This window comes from Dendrobium catenatum, unplaced genomic scaffold (assembly GCF_001605985.2).
Source record: "Dendrobium catenatum unplaced genomic scaffold, ASM160598v2 original_scaffold_122705, whole genome shotgun sequence".
Lineage (NCBI taxonomy): Eukaryota > Viridiplantae > Streptophyta > Magnoliopsida > Asparagales > Orchidaceae > Dendrobium > Dendrobium catenatum.
Window position 1 is genome coordinate 166,219 of NW_021441140.1, and position 19,088 is coordinate 185,306.

At 36.2% G+C, this 19,088-nt stretch overlaps 1 protein-coding gene across 7 annotated transcripts; it reads left to right on the forward strand.

Moving 5' to 3' along the window:
* Positions 1 to 2,800: 2,800 nt before the first annotated feature.
* LOC110110807 (putative HVA22-like protein g) lies at positions 2,801 to 15,054 on the forward strand. 7 transcript variants are annotated; one of them, XR_002304757.2, is made up of 9 exons: positions 2,832 to 3,101; positions 3,486 to 3,584; positions 3,708 to 3,806; positions 4,110 to 4,166; positions 4,261 to 4,324; positions 4,400 to 4,618; positions 13,962 to 14,393; positions 14,625 to 14,693; positions 14,775 to 15,054. XR_002304757.2 is itself a non-coding variant. In XM_020842438.2 (8 exons), the coding sequence occupies exons 2-7, from the start codon at positions 3,553 to 3,555 to the stop codon at positions 14,367 to 14,369; spliced, it is 879 nt and encodes a 292-aa protein (XP_020698097.1). In that variant the 5' UTR covers positions 2,832 to 3,101; positions 3,486 to 3,552; the 3' UTR covers positions 14,370 to 14,393; positions 14,775 to 15,054. The 7 variants fall into 7 exon arrangements, 6 of the variants coding, with proteins under 6 accessions (XP_020698099.1, XP_020698097.1, XP_028547962.1 ...); XM_020842438.2 differs by lacking the exon at positions 14,625 to 14,693; XM_028692129.1 differs by lacking the exon at positions 14,775 to 15,054 and having other exon boundaries at positions 14,625 to 14,773.
* The last annotated feature ends 4,034 nt before the right edge of the window (positions 15,055 to 19,088 follow it).

Genomic DNA, 19,088 nt, shown 5'->3' on the forward strand with positions numbered 1-19,088 from the left:
ATTAATGACTCAATGGTGACTTCTCTATTATTTTAGAAAATAACTCATTTTTAAGCTATTTCTAACATCCTTTATTGTCTAAGTATTTTTGCATCAAATATTAACTCTTTAGCCAATAAATGAGATGTTTGGTGGGGGTAGTTGGAAGTTAAGAATTAAAATAAATAGGTTGTAGATGATAGATGTGGGTTAGGAAGTGCAATTAGAATCTAATGGATCCACTTACCCTTACTATCTAATGTAACGTAATAAATGGGTTTAGGGTTATTTTTCAGGTCGGGTCTGAGTCGAGATTCAGCTTCAGTGCCTCACGACTCAATCGACAACCACTCAAGTGCTTGACCTCACGGCTTACCCCGTCATTTGTCGTTGCACACTCGTTGTCGCCCGTTTTTGAATCAAAATAGGTCCACAGGTTGGGTTGGGTCAACCCGATTACTCGCTCAGGTCTGGTCCGAGTTGAAATACTTGACCTGTTTACAAAAACGGGTTGACTCGTTTTGACTCGGGTCAACTTGGGTTCGTCAAACCCGGCCTGACGACCCGTTTTGACACCCCTAAGGAGTCACTTACCTAAAATTATGAGAAATTACCTAATTAGGGAATACTCACCCTATAGAGATTAATCTATTCATCCATATATTGGAGAATCACTCATCCAAATGAGAGGAATATCTCATTCTATTGCTAATTACATAAAGCCATTGGTGGAGAGAAGGTTAGTGAAAAGTATATTTAAATAAGTTACCTACTTCATCAACAATAGTAGTAAGAAAGTGCCATTACAATACAATGGATATATCAGCATTCTTAATTTCATCGGAAAATTCTTGATCTCAAATTTGATATTTGATGAAGCACCTACAACAGCATGCTTAATTGCTGCCTATGAAATTAGTTTAGGTTAGCCAGTTTGATTCTGATTATACGTTTTGTCAAATTTTTCATAGCATATGCCCAATAAAGTTATTTTTTTGGAGAAATCATTCTGTGCAGACACCGGACAGTCCAGAGATCAACTCGAACGCACCACGTCACCCAGTACACAGCGGTACCTAGCATCGGTGTCGAGCAAAAAAGTGAAGTGGCGTGTTCTGATTGGTCTCCGTCCGGGATCCGCATAGCATAACTTTTCATTTTTTTGAGGCTCTGAATGATGTAATTGCAAACTCACTTATAAATCTGAATAAGCAATGCATATAACTCATCATGACCTTTATGGTGGGAGTTGAAGCTCTCGGCCACAAAGTGAAAATGAGTTATTATTTAAACTAATTTCTTATTATACCACAAATATCAATAATAAGCTCGCCAAGGCAATATTTCTCGATATATAACTAGCATATTTAACTCAAAAAATAGTTATTTACTTCTATGCGCAATCTTCTGATGTTCACCAAACCCTAAAATCGTACTCACCCAAAGCTAACATCCTTTAAAGAGAAGGGAAAATTAGAGGGTCAAGTAACCAAAGAGAGAAGAGAATATTATGGGGAGGCTAGTGCCTTCCTTGCTCTCTAGAGCTCATATCCCCCTCCCTTTTCTTGTAGCGAGGAAAGAGGCATATACCCAGTGAGGGTGTTAACGTTGTCATCATGTACTAATTAAAGACGATGTAGAGATATAGAATATGATCTACATAGCAGGCCTTTAGGCAATCTAACACCAAATGTCATGTACTTTAATTTTTGATTTGAAACCCACCCGTTAGTCATTTAGTCTCTCCTTATGTATAAAGAATGTTTGAAACTTTTTTCTTCTAATTTCGATGTGTGCAAACATTCAATGCCTACTAATAATATATTTCTAACCTTATCCAGTCATTGATGTTTAATGATCGCCTGCTAGGTCATTTACTAAATGATTAAGTTGATCACCTCATAATTTCCATAACCTCCTTTCATCAACATTAGACTTTAACTAACCAACATTACCAAATATCCACAGCTAAACGATGTCAAACGCTTAATATATGTTGATATCTAACTCCTAATCCTTGTCACTATTTGCGGATTTTGTCAACGATTTCCACCATCCGTCATTGATGTTTGATACGTCATGCGAAAATTAACTTGATCGGGCACAAATCTCGAGGCAAAAATCAAGTTGGAAACTTCAAAAATTAAATCTGGGAGCACCTGAACTCCGATTTCAGCGAGCTTACAGTCAAACTGAGCGTCTCGGAAATACAAATCCAACGACATCAAATTCGACCCAATCCGAGTTTAAGTTAATATTAGTAGATATATTCTAATTTAGCAAAACCCTACAATGTTTCTCTAAAAAAGTTTCACATAAATATATCTTCTAAATATGTATAATTATATATTATTATATAAAATCTTCAAATAAAACAAAACATTGATTTTCTTTATAGATTTATATAGATTTCATAAAATTCTTATATATTTACATATTAATCATCTAAATTTCATATTTACTTATATAACCTCATGTTAAATGATATTAAAATATATCATAAAAAGTATACTTTATTTTAGGTAAAATAATATTTATATATTTTTATTTAAATTTAAAGATTAAAATGTTATAAATTAAATTTGAAATTTTAAGCAGTAGATATATAAAATATCTACAAATTAAATGCTTGCTGTTAATAATAATCATTTAAATGTTATTTCACGTTCTTTTAAACTACTTAAAGCGGCTAACAAATCCGGCAATGAATATCCAAATTCAAAACCAAAGGGTGGGGTCCACATATACTAACACTATTCGTCCACCGTGATAATTCTCACCACACATATACCATTCGCCACGTGTCTTGCTTCTCTATCACGTGCGGTTCGCTTGTTTCTTGGTATTCTGCAGAGCTGCTACGAGAGGTTGCCGTAAGTCATTCTCGTTTAGAAATTGGAGAGCGGCTGCTTTTTCCGGTCGGCGGCGGTGGAAGCGCGGGAGCCTCCGGCGACGGTTTCTGTCTTTCTCCTCTCCCTCTCTCTCACTCATAAATTAGACCAAAATCGAGAGAAAGGATTCCTTCTCCAGGAGGTTTTTCTGAGCTATTTTTTTCTTTCACTCTCACTGACCGGCGTTTCTCGTGCTTCGATTCTTTTCCACTTGCTGAAGCTTGCAGCAAGGTATCGATATCTTTCACTTTACTACACGCTTTGCCTGACCGTCGATATCTTACAATGATGTTATGGTGAGATTGCTTTTGGATTAGTTAGGGTTTCCGTTATACTACTAATTAGTTTTAGTGGATAGATCTTTAATGATTATGATATTGAGTTTTTAGCTTTTTAGGTTGTTTTTCTTGCACTTTATAGGGAAGTGGATGACGTGGACTTCCGATGTATTCGTATTAGTACTTTTTCTAGTATTACCTCCTTTGGTATCACTTTTTTGTTTTCAGTTTCCACTATTGCTTTTGGAATTTGCTGAAATTGTTTCGATCATTTGGTGCCGATGTATTGTTTACTTGTGGAGGCATGGGTAATTACTTGCATTTCTTGATTTATCAGTTCCAGAAGATTGTGGCCGGCCGCTGAGGGGGCAGTTATAGTATATGTTCATGATACGAGGTTCAAAATGATAGGATCTTTGCTTACTAGAACCCTCGCGTAAGCAATTCTTGAATTTGTATTGGCTCCTACGTTTAAGATTTATGTTTATTATCTTGTGAGCAGGATGATAGTTCATTAAGAAGAATATGAATCCTGAATTAACTGCATTTCCTTTTGTAGATTGGTTCTTGGATATGCTTATCCAGCATATGAGTGCTTCAAAGTTGTGGAATTGAATCGCCCAGAGATTGAGCAGCTACGGTTCTGGTGCAAGTATTGGTAAGTCTTCGATGCACCCATGAAAAAAATTGCTTTTGCTGACCACCGTGTGGATTATGAGGATCGGATCTGATAGATAAGCTAAACATTTTTTCTCAATTTTGCAGTTTTGATTCATTTCATTCAATCATGAGCACAATAAAATGTTATCTTTAATATCAGTTAACTTATTGCAAAAAATTCATTGATATGGATCAACAACTTGTTTGGTGACATTGGATTCTTCCTTTGTTTCTTTGAACTATACTAAGAATTATTATAATTGATGGTGATTGTTTGACTCCTTTTGATTATATTTCTTAGGATATTAGTTGCTGTTCTAACAGTTCTTGAGAGGGTTGGAGACACTTTCATCTCATGGTATGATATGCATATATCTAATTGTTCATAGCATTATCTTTTTCTTGATTGTTTTTCACTTTTAAGTACAGTTTTGCATTGTTCTTTGCTGAAGGTTGCCGATGTACAGTGAAGCAAAGGTGGCATTCTTTGTGTACCTTTGGTATCCAAAGACCAGGGTAAAATACCCCCCTTTCTGAACCTCTATTGCTTATCATCAATATTTAGCTCATTCAAGTTATGAAGTTTAACAGGGAGCAACTTATGTGTATGAAACCTTCTTACAACCATATGTTGCAAGTCATGAAACTGAAATTGATCGCAACCTTTTAGAGCTGAAAACCAGGGCAGGGGATTTTGCTGTGCTTTATTGGCAAAAGGTTGCAAACTATGGCCAGACTCGGGTATATGAGGTCTTGCAGTATGTAGCTTCTCAAGCACCATCACAACAGTCAAGGCCCCGAACAACTTCGGTAATTTGATTTAATATGATGAATGATTTTCTTTTGTCTTTATTATGCCTTTTTAATTATTTAACTTTTTATATCTATTCTATGGACAAAGAGAGAACTTCTACCATGTTTAAAACTTAAAGATAAAGCTCCTTTCAAAAATGGCGCTCTCTCAATCTTTTGTGAATTTATTAATTCTTTTAGTGGGAGGAGAAAGTATTTTCAATTTAAACGCTATAGGCATGATCAAATGGCAAAGTCATATCTTTGTAATATCTATTCTAATCTTGTATGCTTATTATTTATTCTTCATTATTATTATATCCTTTTCTTAATTAATATAAATATTCATTTGGAAAAGTTTTTGCCCTTGTTATTGGAAGGCTTAGATAAATTTTAAATTTAATTCAATATTTGATTGACAAAGAAAGATAATCTCTATTCATATGGAGACGGATCCATGTCAAAGTCGGGATATCTTAAATATCTTAAATTTTTTTGTTGTTTTAATGTAAAGAGAAAGCATTTTCTATTTATAGGTTAAAGCTATAAATAGAAGGGCATGTCACATCTATCTAATTTTTGCAGTACATTTAATTTAATCTAAATATTATGTACTATTTTATTTATCCTTAATTTATATATAATTATAAATAATCAAATTGAAAAGAATTTCCTCTCCTAGCTACTAAAATGCTTAAACTATCCTTAAATTAATTCTAAAATTTCAAATTTTATTCATAAGGAAGTTGTGACCCTAGTTATTGCTTCAATTTAAAAAATTATAATTAAAGTGATTATTAAATATTCTAAAATATTTAAAGGATTAAATAAAATATTAATAAAAATGATCATATATTCAAATTAATTTAATTTGGCATTTTATTGATAGAACAACAACATCAAGCCTTTATCACACTCTGTGGGGTTGGGTACATGAATCATTTTTCTCTATTGTATTCTATTAAGAGTCAAATTCTCATTTAAATTTAATAATAAAAGTTTATTTATAGTATTTTCTAATCATGTTTTTTTAGATTTACTTTTGCCTCTATTTAACATGGGCCAAATCTAATACATCTGCTCTCCTAATCGGGTCTTCAGAAGACCGACCTTTTATTTTACCAAACCATCTAAGGCAACTCTCTCTAATCTTATCTGTCATTGGAGCTACAACAACCTTTTCACGTATATGCTCATTTCGCATTCTAACTCTATGCATAAAACCACTCATCCACCTGAGCATCCTCATTTCTGCAGCTCTTAACTTAATTGTATGCTTCTCTTTTAGTGGCCAACATTCTGTGCCATAAAGCATTGCGGGTCTCACCACCATCGTATAGAATTTCTCTTAAGTTTGAGTTTTCTATTATACAACAGACCCGATGCATTACTCCACGTCAACCATACTAATAATATCCCCATCTATTTCACCATCACCCTGGACATAATGACTTGATCGTCCAAAGTCACAATCCCCCCATTAGATCTATTACTACTAAAATTACACTCAATTTATTCGATTTTAGATATACTCAAATGAAAACCTTTAGACTCTGAGGTTGACCTCCATAATTCAAGTTTACCTTCAACTCCCTCTCTAGTCTTATCAATAAGAAGAATATCATCAGCAAAAAACATACACCAGGGTACATCCTCCTGCAAATGTTTAGTAAGAATGTCCATGACTAAAGTAAAAAGATATGAGCTTAAAGTTAATCCTTGATATAATCCAACTGAAATAGAAAAATAAGTATTAATAATCCAACCTCCTTGTGTTAGAACACAAGTAACAACTCTTGCATACATATCCTTAATGACTTGAGTATAAGTATTATTAATCCCTTTCTTTTCTAAAACTTTTCATAGCACTTCTCTTGTAACTTTATCATAAGCTTTTTCTAAATCAATAAATATCATATGTATATCCTCCTTATTCTCCCTATACCTATCCATCAAACCTCTCAATAAATGTATAGCTTCCATAGTAGGCCCTAAACCCATGAATCCAAATTGATTTTAAGAAACATGAGTATCATATCGTAACCTATGCTCAATAACTCTCTCCCAAAGTTTTAAAGTATGATACATTAACTTAATTCATCTATAATTTGCATATTATTCTGCATCACCTTTATTATTAAAAATAGGAAAAAACACACTCCACTCATCCGACATCTTTTTAGTCTTCAAAATAATATTGAAAAGTTTTTTAAGCCAAGAAATTCTTTTATCTATCAAGCATTTCCACACCTCCATTGGAATATCATTAGGTCCAACAGTTTTTTCCACACTTCATTTTTTTAAGGTCTCTTTAACTTCGATTTTACTAATATGCCGATAAAAATAAAAATATATATTTTCATTCAGGGTGCTAATGTCACTAAAGTCAATCGTACTTTCACAAGCTTTATTGAAAATCTTATCAAAATATCCCATTCACCTTTGTTGAAAATTCTCTTATAATAAAAACATTTTTTGATCTTCATCCTTAATGCACTTCACTTGAACTAAATCATTACTTCTCATATCGTTTTGCTTGGTTAACTTATACATGCATCTTTCGCCCTCCTTAGTATCTAATCTATTATATAAATCATTAAAAGCTAAATTTTATTTGATAAAGGCTTGATATTATTGCTCATTAATTTTTCTTTATTCTAATTTATTGTTGATTTCTTCTGATTTAATACATCACTGCAATGTTTAAAATTGCGTATTAGGGTATTGAGGCGTTTTTCATTCGTGAGGCGAGGCGTAAGCCTCAAGGAGTTTTGAGGCGTAAGTCTCAAAATCAAAAGATTGCGTAAACATAAAATGATAAATTTTTTATATACTAATGAGTGAATAATATAAAACATAAAAAAAATATAAGATATGAAGTGAAATCAAAATATCCCAATAATAAGACAACATGAAATATAGTTCAACTCAAAATTCTATCTTTCCCAAATCCCAGTATTCTTTTCATTAACATATAATTCTAATTTTCAAAAATAAATAACAATGACATATTACATAAGAACTCATAAGTCATCAGCACTGTCATCACTAAGGGGTTATTCATTTGAATCATCATTATGATGAACTGCTCTCTCCCTTCCTCCTCTCCTATAGAGTCCAATGTCGGACATTTACTTCAAGATTTATGTAAGTTTTAATATATATAGCGTGATGTGTAAGCCTCATGCCAGTGAGGCCAGGCGGGCCTCAACCAAGTTGAGGCGCAAGCCTCATAAAAAAAACTCGAGGCGTAAGCATCGATGCATTTTTTACTGGAATTGCGGAAAGGCGGGCCTCAAGGCGAGCCTCATATTGCTCAATTTTAAACCATGCATCACTGTGTTATTTTTTTAGTTCAATTTCTCATATTTCAGGTTTATATTAATGAATGTGAATTTTTATATAGTTAATTGTCTTTGATATGCGAGTCCTTATTTCTTTTGTATGGTTTACATTCTTGTTGACCTCTCTGTAAAGAACCAAAAGAAGAAAAAAATCATTACGTACCTTAGCTCTGTCGAATCCTTGAAATCCCGCTAAAATCCTCGTACTCGTCGAATCACTGAAATCTCGTTGAGATGCTGCGTAAATCCCGTTGAACCCTAATCAATCGCACTATTCTCTTGAGTTTCCTGCGAAACTTTGCTCGAGCTCATCGTTAAAACAGGAACGAAGGAGGTTCATTTGTTGGATTCTTCGGTTCCACACTTGCCTCCTTACCACGCTAAACTCTCGCAAAAAAAATCTCCACACAAAACCCCCATTCACTACTTTCCTCCAACCTTACGAACTTTTCCCCACGACCAAACCATTTGAGCTCCCGTCGTTGCTTCCGACCCGACCTTCACTACCGACCAAGCTCTAAGATCGACGCCAAACTTCCTAACTTTCAACTCTTCCTCTTGATCTCCAGTCACCTAAAGCCAAACCTACCTTCAACGTTCCTTCCCAATCCAGCCTCTATCTCCTGCTTTGATCCACACCATCGACCACCTGTAGTCGAAGACCCTAAGATCCAAGCTCGGAACTCCATCCTCAAGATCTGAAGCCTCACCCGACTCATGTTGTCGAACCTTATGATCGGAATCCCAGAGCAATCCCGATCGAACTCTTTGCTCATATCAAACCCAACAAGCTGCATCTACCTCTCCTTACAATCGTCCGACGCCTGCAATCTTCGACCAAGCCTCCTGCCCTAGATCCTTCGACCGGAAGCCCCCAATAGCCCGACTTCCTTCCTCCAAATCTCCAACCCGACAGCCCCAAGCAAATCTACATCTATCTACACCTTAACCGAGCCCTATCTCCACTACATACCTAATAATATAGCCCAGCCCACTGTAAACTTAAAAGCCCAACTTAGTTCTCTCAATTAACCCACTTCTAAAGCTCCAACCCAAGTCTACAACCCACAACTCCACCTAACAGCTCATCAAGTTTTCCTTGATCCAAATCATCCAACTCAAATAGTCCACCTCACCCAAACTAGCCAAAACCCCAAAACAGTAAGATTATGCTTCCTCTTAATTTTGTTTTAGTATCATTATTAATGTTAGTTGCTAATATTACTTATTGTAAGTGATTTTGTCAATATCCCCAAGTAGTTAACAGTGTTAGTCGTTTACATCATTACTAATAATTATTAAGCTTACTAATAATTTCTTGATCCAAATCATCCCACTCAAATAGTCCACCTCACCCCCTCACTATTCAGAGCCAATATGTTTCTTAGTGGCATCAAATCCTTAAGATATGAATCAATAGAATATGCTCGATAGGGCACAAAGCCCTTCGTCAGCTAAGGTGGATTCAAAATTTTCCCCTTAGACAAACATCCAACCTAGGTCTACAAGGTGCCCTTGGACGAAGCAACTCATGGCTACCGACAAGGATCTTTCTGTCAGGTTGGGTCGACTAACTCCTCTTACTAAGTAGACCAGGGAACACAATGGCCCGAGATGACGGAACCATGAGATCTTTATCAGGTCCATCATCCATTCCCCGATCATTCTCTTTAAGTGCAAGATGGTGAAATTTCTAATTTTAAATGTCAAACTTTTAAATTTTCTAAGCCCAATGCTGCTACTATATGCCAGATAATATGTATTTCTACGTATCTGATTGACGACTAGCCTTAATCGAAAGTTCTCTCTCGTTATCCGGATGGATAATTAACTATAGGGGCTTGTGCCTATAGAAAACTAGAACTCAGATCATAAAGTCCTCGCAAAATGAGGGCGAAATTTCTGGATAGTGTATTATCTACAAACTCATCTGCCTTCCCAAAATTTACCCTGGAACTTAATCCGTTAAAACTCACCCGAAGAAAAGCAGCAGGCGGAGGCCGGGGCCGAATTTTCGGAGACCCCAATTCTTATCATCATTTTAGTTGTATTTCAAACCCTAGACTCTTCAGCATTATACATCAAGGTGGGAAATTTTTTAAGGTTTTTATTTAAAGCTATCAATAGGGGGGGAAGTGAAGAGTTTCAAATTAGGGAGGATGTCTGCCGTAGGTCAAAAAAGGAGTTTTATCAAGAAGAGAAGGCTATCAATAGGGGGGGGGGTGGGGATTGATGGGGGGTGGGGATTGATAATGGGAGCGGTGAGAGAGAAGGCTTTTGATAGGAAATACTTGAGTTCGCAACCTATGATGCACAAACACGGACACGGCGACACAGATACGACACGACACGGATACGGGACACGTCAGTTATTGAAAATATAGGACACGGACACAGGTTGGACACGGTATTATATTTTTTATATTTAAAAAATAGTGTATAAAAATTAAATAAGTATAATTTTAAAAAATAATTTAAAAATGTAAGTCATTTAACTGAAATTTGTGCTTAAAATGATTAGTATTAGGATGTCGAGAGTTAGATGTCGATGTCGTTTATTAGTCACCTAGAGAGGAGATGAAAATACCTTCACTGTCAAAAATAAATAAAAATGAGAATATTCGATGATTAGGTATTAAGTGCGGACGTTGATTTGGTGTCGTGGATAGGAAATAAGAAATTTAGTTTAAATCCCGTCAAATACAAGAAATTATATTTTAAAAAATTCATAAAATATTTAAGATAGGCGTGTCGGACACGCGTGTCCAATTTGTATTTAATACACGTTTTCGATGTGTCCGACACGTATCGGAGGAGTGTCGGGCGAGTGTCGTGTCGGATACGGTGTCGGACACTGCACGCCTCTTTGAGGAGAAGTGTTGGTGTATCATAGTTCGCAAGTAACCCTAAGGGAATACTTGAGTTCGCAAGCACACCTATCACTAATTGGAAGAAAACAGCGGGAATAAAGCAAAATCTGGGCGAAATCAACCCCAAAACAGTGGATTGCAACAACGAAAATAAAACAAAATTAACACAAAGCAAGATACAAGTGATCCTCTATTCGAGAGGATGATCGTTCTCTCCCAATCTCTAGACGCAAGGTCTAGAGCCCTCAAACCTCAAAAGACTCTAAAGAGGAACTCAAATCTAAGCATACCTACCTTAGCCCCTCCATGCCCATTAAATAGCCCTCTCCACCTCCTTAAAACTCCACCTCCTTAAAAACTTCTTAATATAAGATATTATTTAATTAATATAAAAGATATCAAATCTTTTAATTAATTAAATCCAACTTCTTAAAAACTTCCTAATATAAGATATTATTTAATTAATACAAACGATATCAAATCTTTTAATTAATTAAATCCACTTTCCTAATATAAACTAATTTCAAAATTTCTTCCCCTCTCTCCTATTGCCGCCTCAAGGGGGCCTACAAGCTGTGCGGAAACACATCAAGGAGGCGGCTTAGCCCGCCTCTTGTAGAACTGGACCGGCCCCTCCTAGGCCAGTTTGATTGGTTCCGTAACAGCTTTCAAACAAGGCAAGGAGAGAAGATAGAGGAAAGTTAAAAGGGGCATCTCAATATTCAATAATAAGCAATTGTCTTTTACGCACCTAGTGCTATATATATATATATATTAGCCTCTTATTCAAGAAATAAATATATGTTAGAATTGTAAGATAATGCCGAACTAATCCTAATGATAAATAAAGCTTTCCTCTTGATATTTTAAGTAAAAACATTAACAGTTTATTAATGCTTAATGAAGCATTACATCTTGCAGTTAAAAGTGTCGTGTTACCTCATCATAGAAATCACGGGAGTGGTGGCCAGCCAGCTAATTCCATTAAATGTATTGGCCTGTCACAGCGTTTTCCTTATCCTTTTTATTGGAGTTATGATTGACAAATTGGATGAGTCATTCGATTAAGTTTCTAACAACTTAACTACTTTTAAAGTAAACAAAGTAGTTGTTATATCTTATATTTTACAATGAGATTCATGGAAATCTGATGGAAATTTATTTTACGTAATAGTTTCATTACTCTTTTCTTTTTTCCTCTCTTTAGTTGGTCCCCTTCTCTATTTTTTAGGTGTTTGACCTCTCTCTTCTCTCAGTCAAATTATGGGATCATGGTAGGGAGGAGGAACCATGAATAACCAAGAGGAAAACCAATCAAAATGTTCTCTCATATGTCTTCAACAAGTCTTGGTTGAATTCCAATCAAGGAGATGAAGGATGGTCAAGCTTTAATAGAAGATCTTTTCCTGTCTGGTCATAGTTCTATTCAAGCTCTCTTTCAATCAATCTCTCCAATTCACTCTCCCAGATTTTACGGTAAACTCTTTCTAATCCCTTGGAAACCATCTCATTATTCCCTATACCCTACATCCAATTTAGGTTGGCATAAATCGGACACCAGCTTCAAATTATTACCATTTTTACTTCGGTTACGTTTGCTAATAAAACATTATAAACTCTTGAGCTAGGTTTGAGGGAGGAAGGAATACTCTATTCTATCTTAGGCTTAGATCACTAACATTTTGATTGAGAGAAGGATCACTAAATCCCTTTATCTCAATTCGGGTTTAGATGAATAGCGTGACAAATGATTATATAAGAGAGTGTGAGAATAAAACACTTTTTGAAAAAAATAGTAGTAGAAAGTAGACTTAGGTGGTTTTGACATGCATTAAAAATATAAAATAAGATGGATTTAATGAATTTATGTGGAAAGATCAGTTAGGAGAGAAGAGGATATCAAGTAACATTGGCTAAGCTGTGCACAACATTGTAGAAAAATCTGTACAAATTAAAGATTAACTGAAATAAGGGCCTAGCGAGGATTCATAAAACTGAATCCAAATAATGACTACTGCTAATGATAATGATGTTCTTACAACAACAAAGACGACAACTAAAATGAATCTTTTTTCTCCTTTGTGTTCTGTTAAGAGTCAAATTCTCATTTATATCTAATAAGAAAATATCGTTTCTAATATTTTCTAACCAAATCTTTTTAGGTCTACATCTAATTTCTTCTCATAATAGTTTTATGTGTCAAAACCATCTAAGGCAACTCTCTCTAATCTTATTTTCCACTTACTCCAACATTTTCACATATATTCTTGTTTTGCATTCCATCTTAAAGAATGAAGCCACTCATCCACCTGAGCATCCTCATCTCCATAACACTTATCTTACTTTTATGCTTCTCTTTTAATGGCCAACATTCTGTGCCATAAAGCATTATAGGTCTCATCACCATCTTATAGAATTCACCCTTAAGTTTGAGGGGTGATTTTCTATCATACAACAAGCCTGATTCCACTTCAACCATCTAATTTGAATTTTATTAATAATATCCTCTTATATTTCACCATCACCTTGAACAATAGACCCGAGATATCTAAAACGTATACTCTTATAATAAAAAAATAAAAATAAAAACAAATGCCTGCATGGCATGTAAATCACTATCATATTGGTAGGATTTGTGCGCTTGGAAGCATTGGAGTTCATACTTATGTTACGGTGCATTTGGTGCATTCAGAGCTGAAGTTCTAAATCAGACAAATGCTGTGTATTGCTTTGAATTAACAAGTTATGAGAGCAGCAAATCAAGATTCTTGGTCATATTTTGAGAACTTGAAGATTGTTTATTTGAGCTTTCTCTTCATACTTCGGATAATTCAATATCTTGTAATGAGATGTCTCAATTTAATGATTAATTATAATAATAGTCACCTTTTGAAAACCTGATTTGCTTGTTCTGCCAAATGGAAGCTTCTTGTTATTGGTTCTACTCAATTTATATTCTTCATGCAACTGCATCTCTTTAACCATTGCTTATAATCCCTATATATCATGTATTGATCTACAATAGAATCAATTAACTTTTGTTTCAGAGTCACTCAGCCTTTATTACTCGTGTAATTTTACTTTGTCTTAATTCAACAATTTTATGACGCTTTCATGAGAATTAATTGATATTTTCCATTGCTACAGCAGAGGCAACCATCTCACCAAAGTAGACAAACACCAGCAACAGAATTACAATCACCTGCTCCTCAAGCAGCAGCAGCAGCAGTAGCTCAGACACAGCAGCCTAATCAACCACCTTCCAGTCCCACCAAAAGGGTTGATCAAGAACCTATAAAAACTGGAGGTGGCCCTTCTGCAGCCCCAACTCCTTCCCATACCCACTCATCATCGGCCAATAGCACACAACCTACTGCTTCAGAAAATACATCTAGACCATCAATAAATGGGGAAGTAAACCAGATTGCTGCTTCAACAGCTTCCTCTGCCGCCAATGCTCAACCTGAGGATACACCTATGGAAGAGGCTATTCGCGTGACACGTGGAAGGTTGAGAAGGAAAGCTGCCTCTATCGTCCCCCCTTCTGCTCACTAGCCTGAAACAGTCACCCTCTCACTGGTATCCTAGTCAACATCCTCATTTTGAATATTGACCTTAAATTTTACAGAGGTATGGTCTGCAATTGCAGTTCCATCCTTTGTATCATTCTTCCTAAAATAGACATCTATGGAATGTGTTGGTAAGCATGTTGATCATATCTCTAATCCTGAAACTAAACTATAGGAGTGTTTAAATTGCAATTTCAAATCGATCTTTAGTATTTTTGATGCTATATAATTAATTTTTTAGATAAAATATTCTAGCTTGGAAATGGGTTAAAGATGGTGTTCCATCCCAGGTGGCAAACTTGTTTTACCGGTAGTTCTCTTGATGATATTTGGAATGTTTTTAATGATTTTTTTTAGTAAATTATGAATATAACTAGATTTTTTGTTTTAGCCTCTTTCAACAGCAACAGCTTCTATGCCTTTCAAAAAGGCTTCAGCACTTCTGCAGACAATTCTAATTTAGCACTATTGAAGAAAATTGTACATCCATGGAGGTATGATCCCAAAGTTTAGGGCTATTAACGGCTGTACACAAATGAATGATGTTTTTTCGAGTTTGCTTTGTTTTTGTTATTGCTTGAAATCTTTATATTTTTAATCGGTTCATTATTGTTTGACTTCTTTGTTGTTCATGCGGAGCCAATTTTTTAAGATAAATTATTCACGAGAGATGATAGAGTACTTTATTTAAATACAAATATTTGATTGATCTGTTTTCTGTGGGATGTGAAAATGTTTTTGAGGTAATATATTAATGTAAAAATCTTCAGGGAGGTGATGTTACTTTTGAGAGATTTCATGTTGTCTTATTAACTCTGAGATGCCATGTAATATTTTCTAAGTTTTTGTGATATTTTTTGACTCCAAATCATTGGTTATTTTCATTAAGAAGGAAGGATTTGACATCTTACCATCATAAGCAAATGGTGAGATGGAGTGAGGGTCGCGGTTGCCATACTGAAGAGGGGGGTATTTTCTAGTACAGAAGAAAGTGGTATTGCTTGTTCGATTCCCTAAATTTTTATTTTTGTTTTTTTGAGACCGTTATAGATAGAATTGCTTGTAGCATAGAACGTAAGATAATGATGGCATTAATAATAATATTACCTTATACACGTCAACCATATTCTTTTTAGTAGGTGATTGCATTTACTCAAAGTCATTGATCTCTTAGGGGTGTTAATATATGTCACAACCTGAATGCTCTATCAGAATCCAATTAAAATTTTTTGAGATCAGGTAGATCCATTTAACCAATTAGTTGGGTTTAGATAAACGCACGAACTTGAAATCAACCCTTTTTAACCCGACTTAGCAGTTGCTAAACCCCCATCCCCATGCATGACTCCAATGACTCTTCTTACGGTATCAACATTTGATTCCTCCTCTCAATTATCGTCTTTGTCATCGGCGCCACCATCTTCCTTCGACCCATCCTCTCCTTCGCCGCTTGATGCTCCCCTACCGACGAGCTTGTCAGAGAATCCTTCATTCGTGCCATTCTCTCCATTGTCCTTGATGTTAGGTTCATCATCGATGCCATCGGCATCCGTGCCCACTTCGGTGGTTTCTTAGTCGGTGCCCTTGTGCCAAAAGAAGAATCTTTTGACATTGTCCTCATAGAAAAGTCTAGCCTCGAACTAGCACCCATCGGCCTCGCTACAGTCTCAACTCTTGACACTACTCTCCAAGCTTCTCAGCACTCCACACGCAACCAAGTTAAAGCTCGAGCACCACAAGGCTGCCACACCCCCACCGACCTTTTTACCACAACATTTCACACCCGAACCCAACTCTTTCTTGCTTTTTTATTCTAAATTGGTTGGCGGGTCGTGTCGGGTTAAACTGGTTGACGATGGATCATAGTTGTCAATGGCGCAAAATAGTGCGCGCCATGGCGCACGGTGCGGCGCAACTACGGCGTCATGTTCATGGCGAGACGCATGTGTTTAAAATAGCGCGCGCCGCACCTACGGCGCCATGTTCATGGCAAGGCACATGTGTTTAAAATAGCGCGCGCTATTTACGCCACATGTGAGCCATGGCACATGGCGCACGGCACACGTCGCAAAATAACGCGCCAAATTGTTTAAATGTGATGTCCACCTCTTAAAATTAAAAAAAAAATGCTTGGTACTGCTAGGTACATGCTCGGTACCGCTATGTACCTTCTTGGTATCACTAGGTATCTTTCCATACAAATGACTTACGAACTTTAAAAATAAGCAGAACTTCAAAATTATTCTTACAAATAAAATTTGTTCTGGGGGCAGGTGCTGCCCCTTGACCCCCCACAAAAGTGCATGTTTTGTATAAGTTTTCTTCATGAGCGCATGCTTTGATTAAGAGACATTGGACTCTATAGGAGAGGAGGAAGGGGTGAGAACTTTAAATGTGAATTCTTGTCTCTGGAACAAAATTATTGTGAAATATAAAGTTTGCGTCATGTTGGACAATATAATTTCATATTCTTGCTTATTATTTTATAATTCTTATATAGTTTACGACATGTTCAAAATGGTGCGCGCCGCGCCATGCGATATGCGCCATGGATCCAAAGGTTCACCAAAGCATAAAGTAAAAGACCAAAGAAATAATCCCAAAGTTCATATAAAGCCCTAGGCTGAAACAATAGGATTTTTTTCATAAAAAAGCTCATTATGCGCAAAGCTTTAGATCGATGATCTCCCTCCATCAACCAAATATAAAGCCTAAAGAGCTTAGGTCAAAGCTGAAGCAAAGGCCAGATGGTATGTAAATCTCCTGACAAGTTAGTAAACACAAATCATGTCATCCTCCATTAAGTGCGTTGCACAAAGCACATAGCATAAGGAACCAAAATCTCAAAATTGAAACTAAAGCTGTAAAAAGAGTACTTTGAATGTCATCTACAAGTGTGCCTAAAGACTGAGAGCATTTCAAATATTTATTTGAGTAAGCATCACACCACGTGCCGAGACCCCCAAATAAATATTTAAAATTTATATATAAAATGCAGCTGAAGGAGGGAAGAATGAAAGATCCTCAGTAAACTAAGTGTATAATCATCATAAAGTACATGCTGGGCAAGATACAATCAGTAAATGAGGCAGCAAAGTCCCGCTAACTGATGAATCTACAAAGCTCGAGTAAATTTTGAATAACACCGACAATTATACAGCAGAAATATTACATCCCTATATAATTATGACAAAGAAAGACATTGAGCCATTATGAATGGGCTAGAAGCTAAAGTGACGGTGGTAGAATGGAAAATAGATACTGAAATCTACTAACATCGACTTATAAAAATTCACGAAGATAACTAGCGTGACATCCAAACAAGTTCTTCGAGATTTGCTAAATGAAAGTCTCAGCGTGACATCCAAGTAAACTCTTAGAAATTCGCTAGAGGAAACCATCGGTGTGACATCTAGAACAAATATCTAGACATTCACAGGGTCAATTAGCATGCAACAAATGTGGTTCGCTCTAGATGTATACCACATTTGTTGGAGGGCATTTGTTAACCTGTATACAGAATACGAAACGAAAAAAACCCGCTCAAATTGTATACCAGTTTGACTCCATTCTCCTCTGCATGTCGCAATCATCCATGAAATCACGCAGATCTCTCGATTCGGATGTCCTACGCCATCTTGCGCACGTCGACGCCTCTCCCCTTCGCACGACGCCTCGATCTTGGTCGTATACTTGCGTTAAAACGAGATCAAAGGAGGCTGCCGGCTATTTTCTTCTTCTACTCACATTCTTCCTCCCACAGCTTTTCCTTGTTCGCCTCCTCCAAACAGCCTAAGCTTCCTCTTCCTTATCCATCTCGCACGACCACCTCTGACCTTAACTTGCCGCAAGCCTCAACCTCCCATTTCCCTACCTCCTTCATTGTGCCAAAGCATTGCTCTCGGCGACCCACACATCTCCACCTCCTTCGGCGACGTTTTCTCATGTTGGATTGGAAGCCATGATTGGAGCTTGCTCATTATTGAGGTAGTCATCCTCCTCCCTTTTGTCCGCTTCTTTAGCCAAATCCCATAAATTTGCCGAGCTGAATGGGGAGATTGAGGATTTAACTAGTTGTGAGATTTAACAGTTCCCTAAATCCTGTTCAAATTTTGCATAAATCCTGTTCAAATCCTACATAATTTCTGTATCCAAACAATCATGTATAAATCCTTTTTTAATCAAAGTTAACTATAATTAATAACTATTAATTATGATTCATTATCATTAGTTATAATTAATTATTAAATAATTATAATCAATTATTATTAATAATGATTAATTATAATTAATTAATAAAAGAGAAAAGAAATGTGCTTCGAGCCTCGTGCATCATTGACATCGACCTCAACCTCGACCAAGTCTTTGACATAAATATCATTGTCGTCGTAGTTCCAACACAACCCAACTGACAACATAATTATCAACCCTTGCGCAGGTATAAAATTTCAAACCATGTCCTCGATGCTTACAGCGTGGCGAGCAACCACCCATTCGTACTTTTCTTAGCATGGTAGGAGGAAACTCGCTACAGTGCTTGCGACAAGACATGTAATTCTCGTGTGCGCTTTTCTTAGCATGGCAGGGTAAAGTTTAAGTACCCATACACGCCTCAGTACCAGTGAAGAAATAATTGTGCATTTTCAAACAGGTACTCATGAAGACCTATGCACGCCTTTCTTGGTGCGGTGGAATTGAAGTATAC

Coding starts and splice junctions, on each gene's coding strand:
- LOC110110807 (XM_020842440.2), top strand. CDS start 3,553: ATGATAGGATCTTTGCTTACTAGAACCCTCGC. Junction 4,167..4,260: donor GGAGACACTTTCATCTCATG/GTATGATATGCA, acceptor TCTTTGCTGAAG/GTTGCCGATGTACAGTGAAG. Junction 4,325..4,399: donor TTTGGTATCCAAAGACCAGG/GTAAAATACCCC, acceptor GAAGTTTAACAG/GGAGCAACTTATGTGTATGA.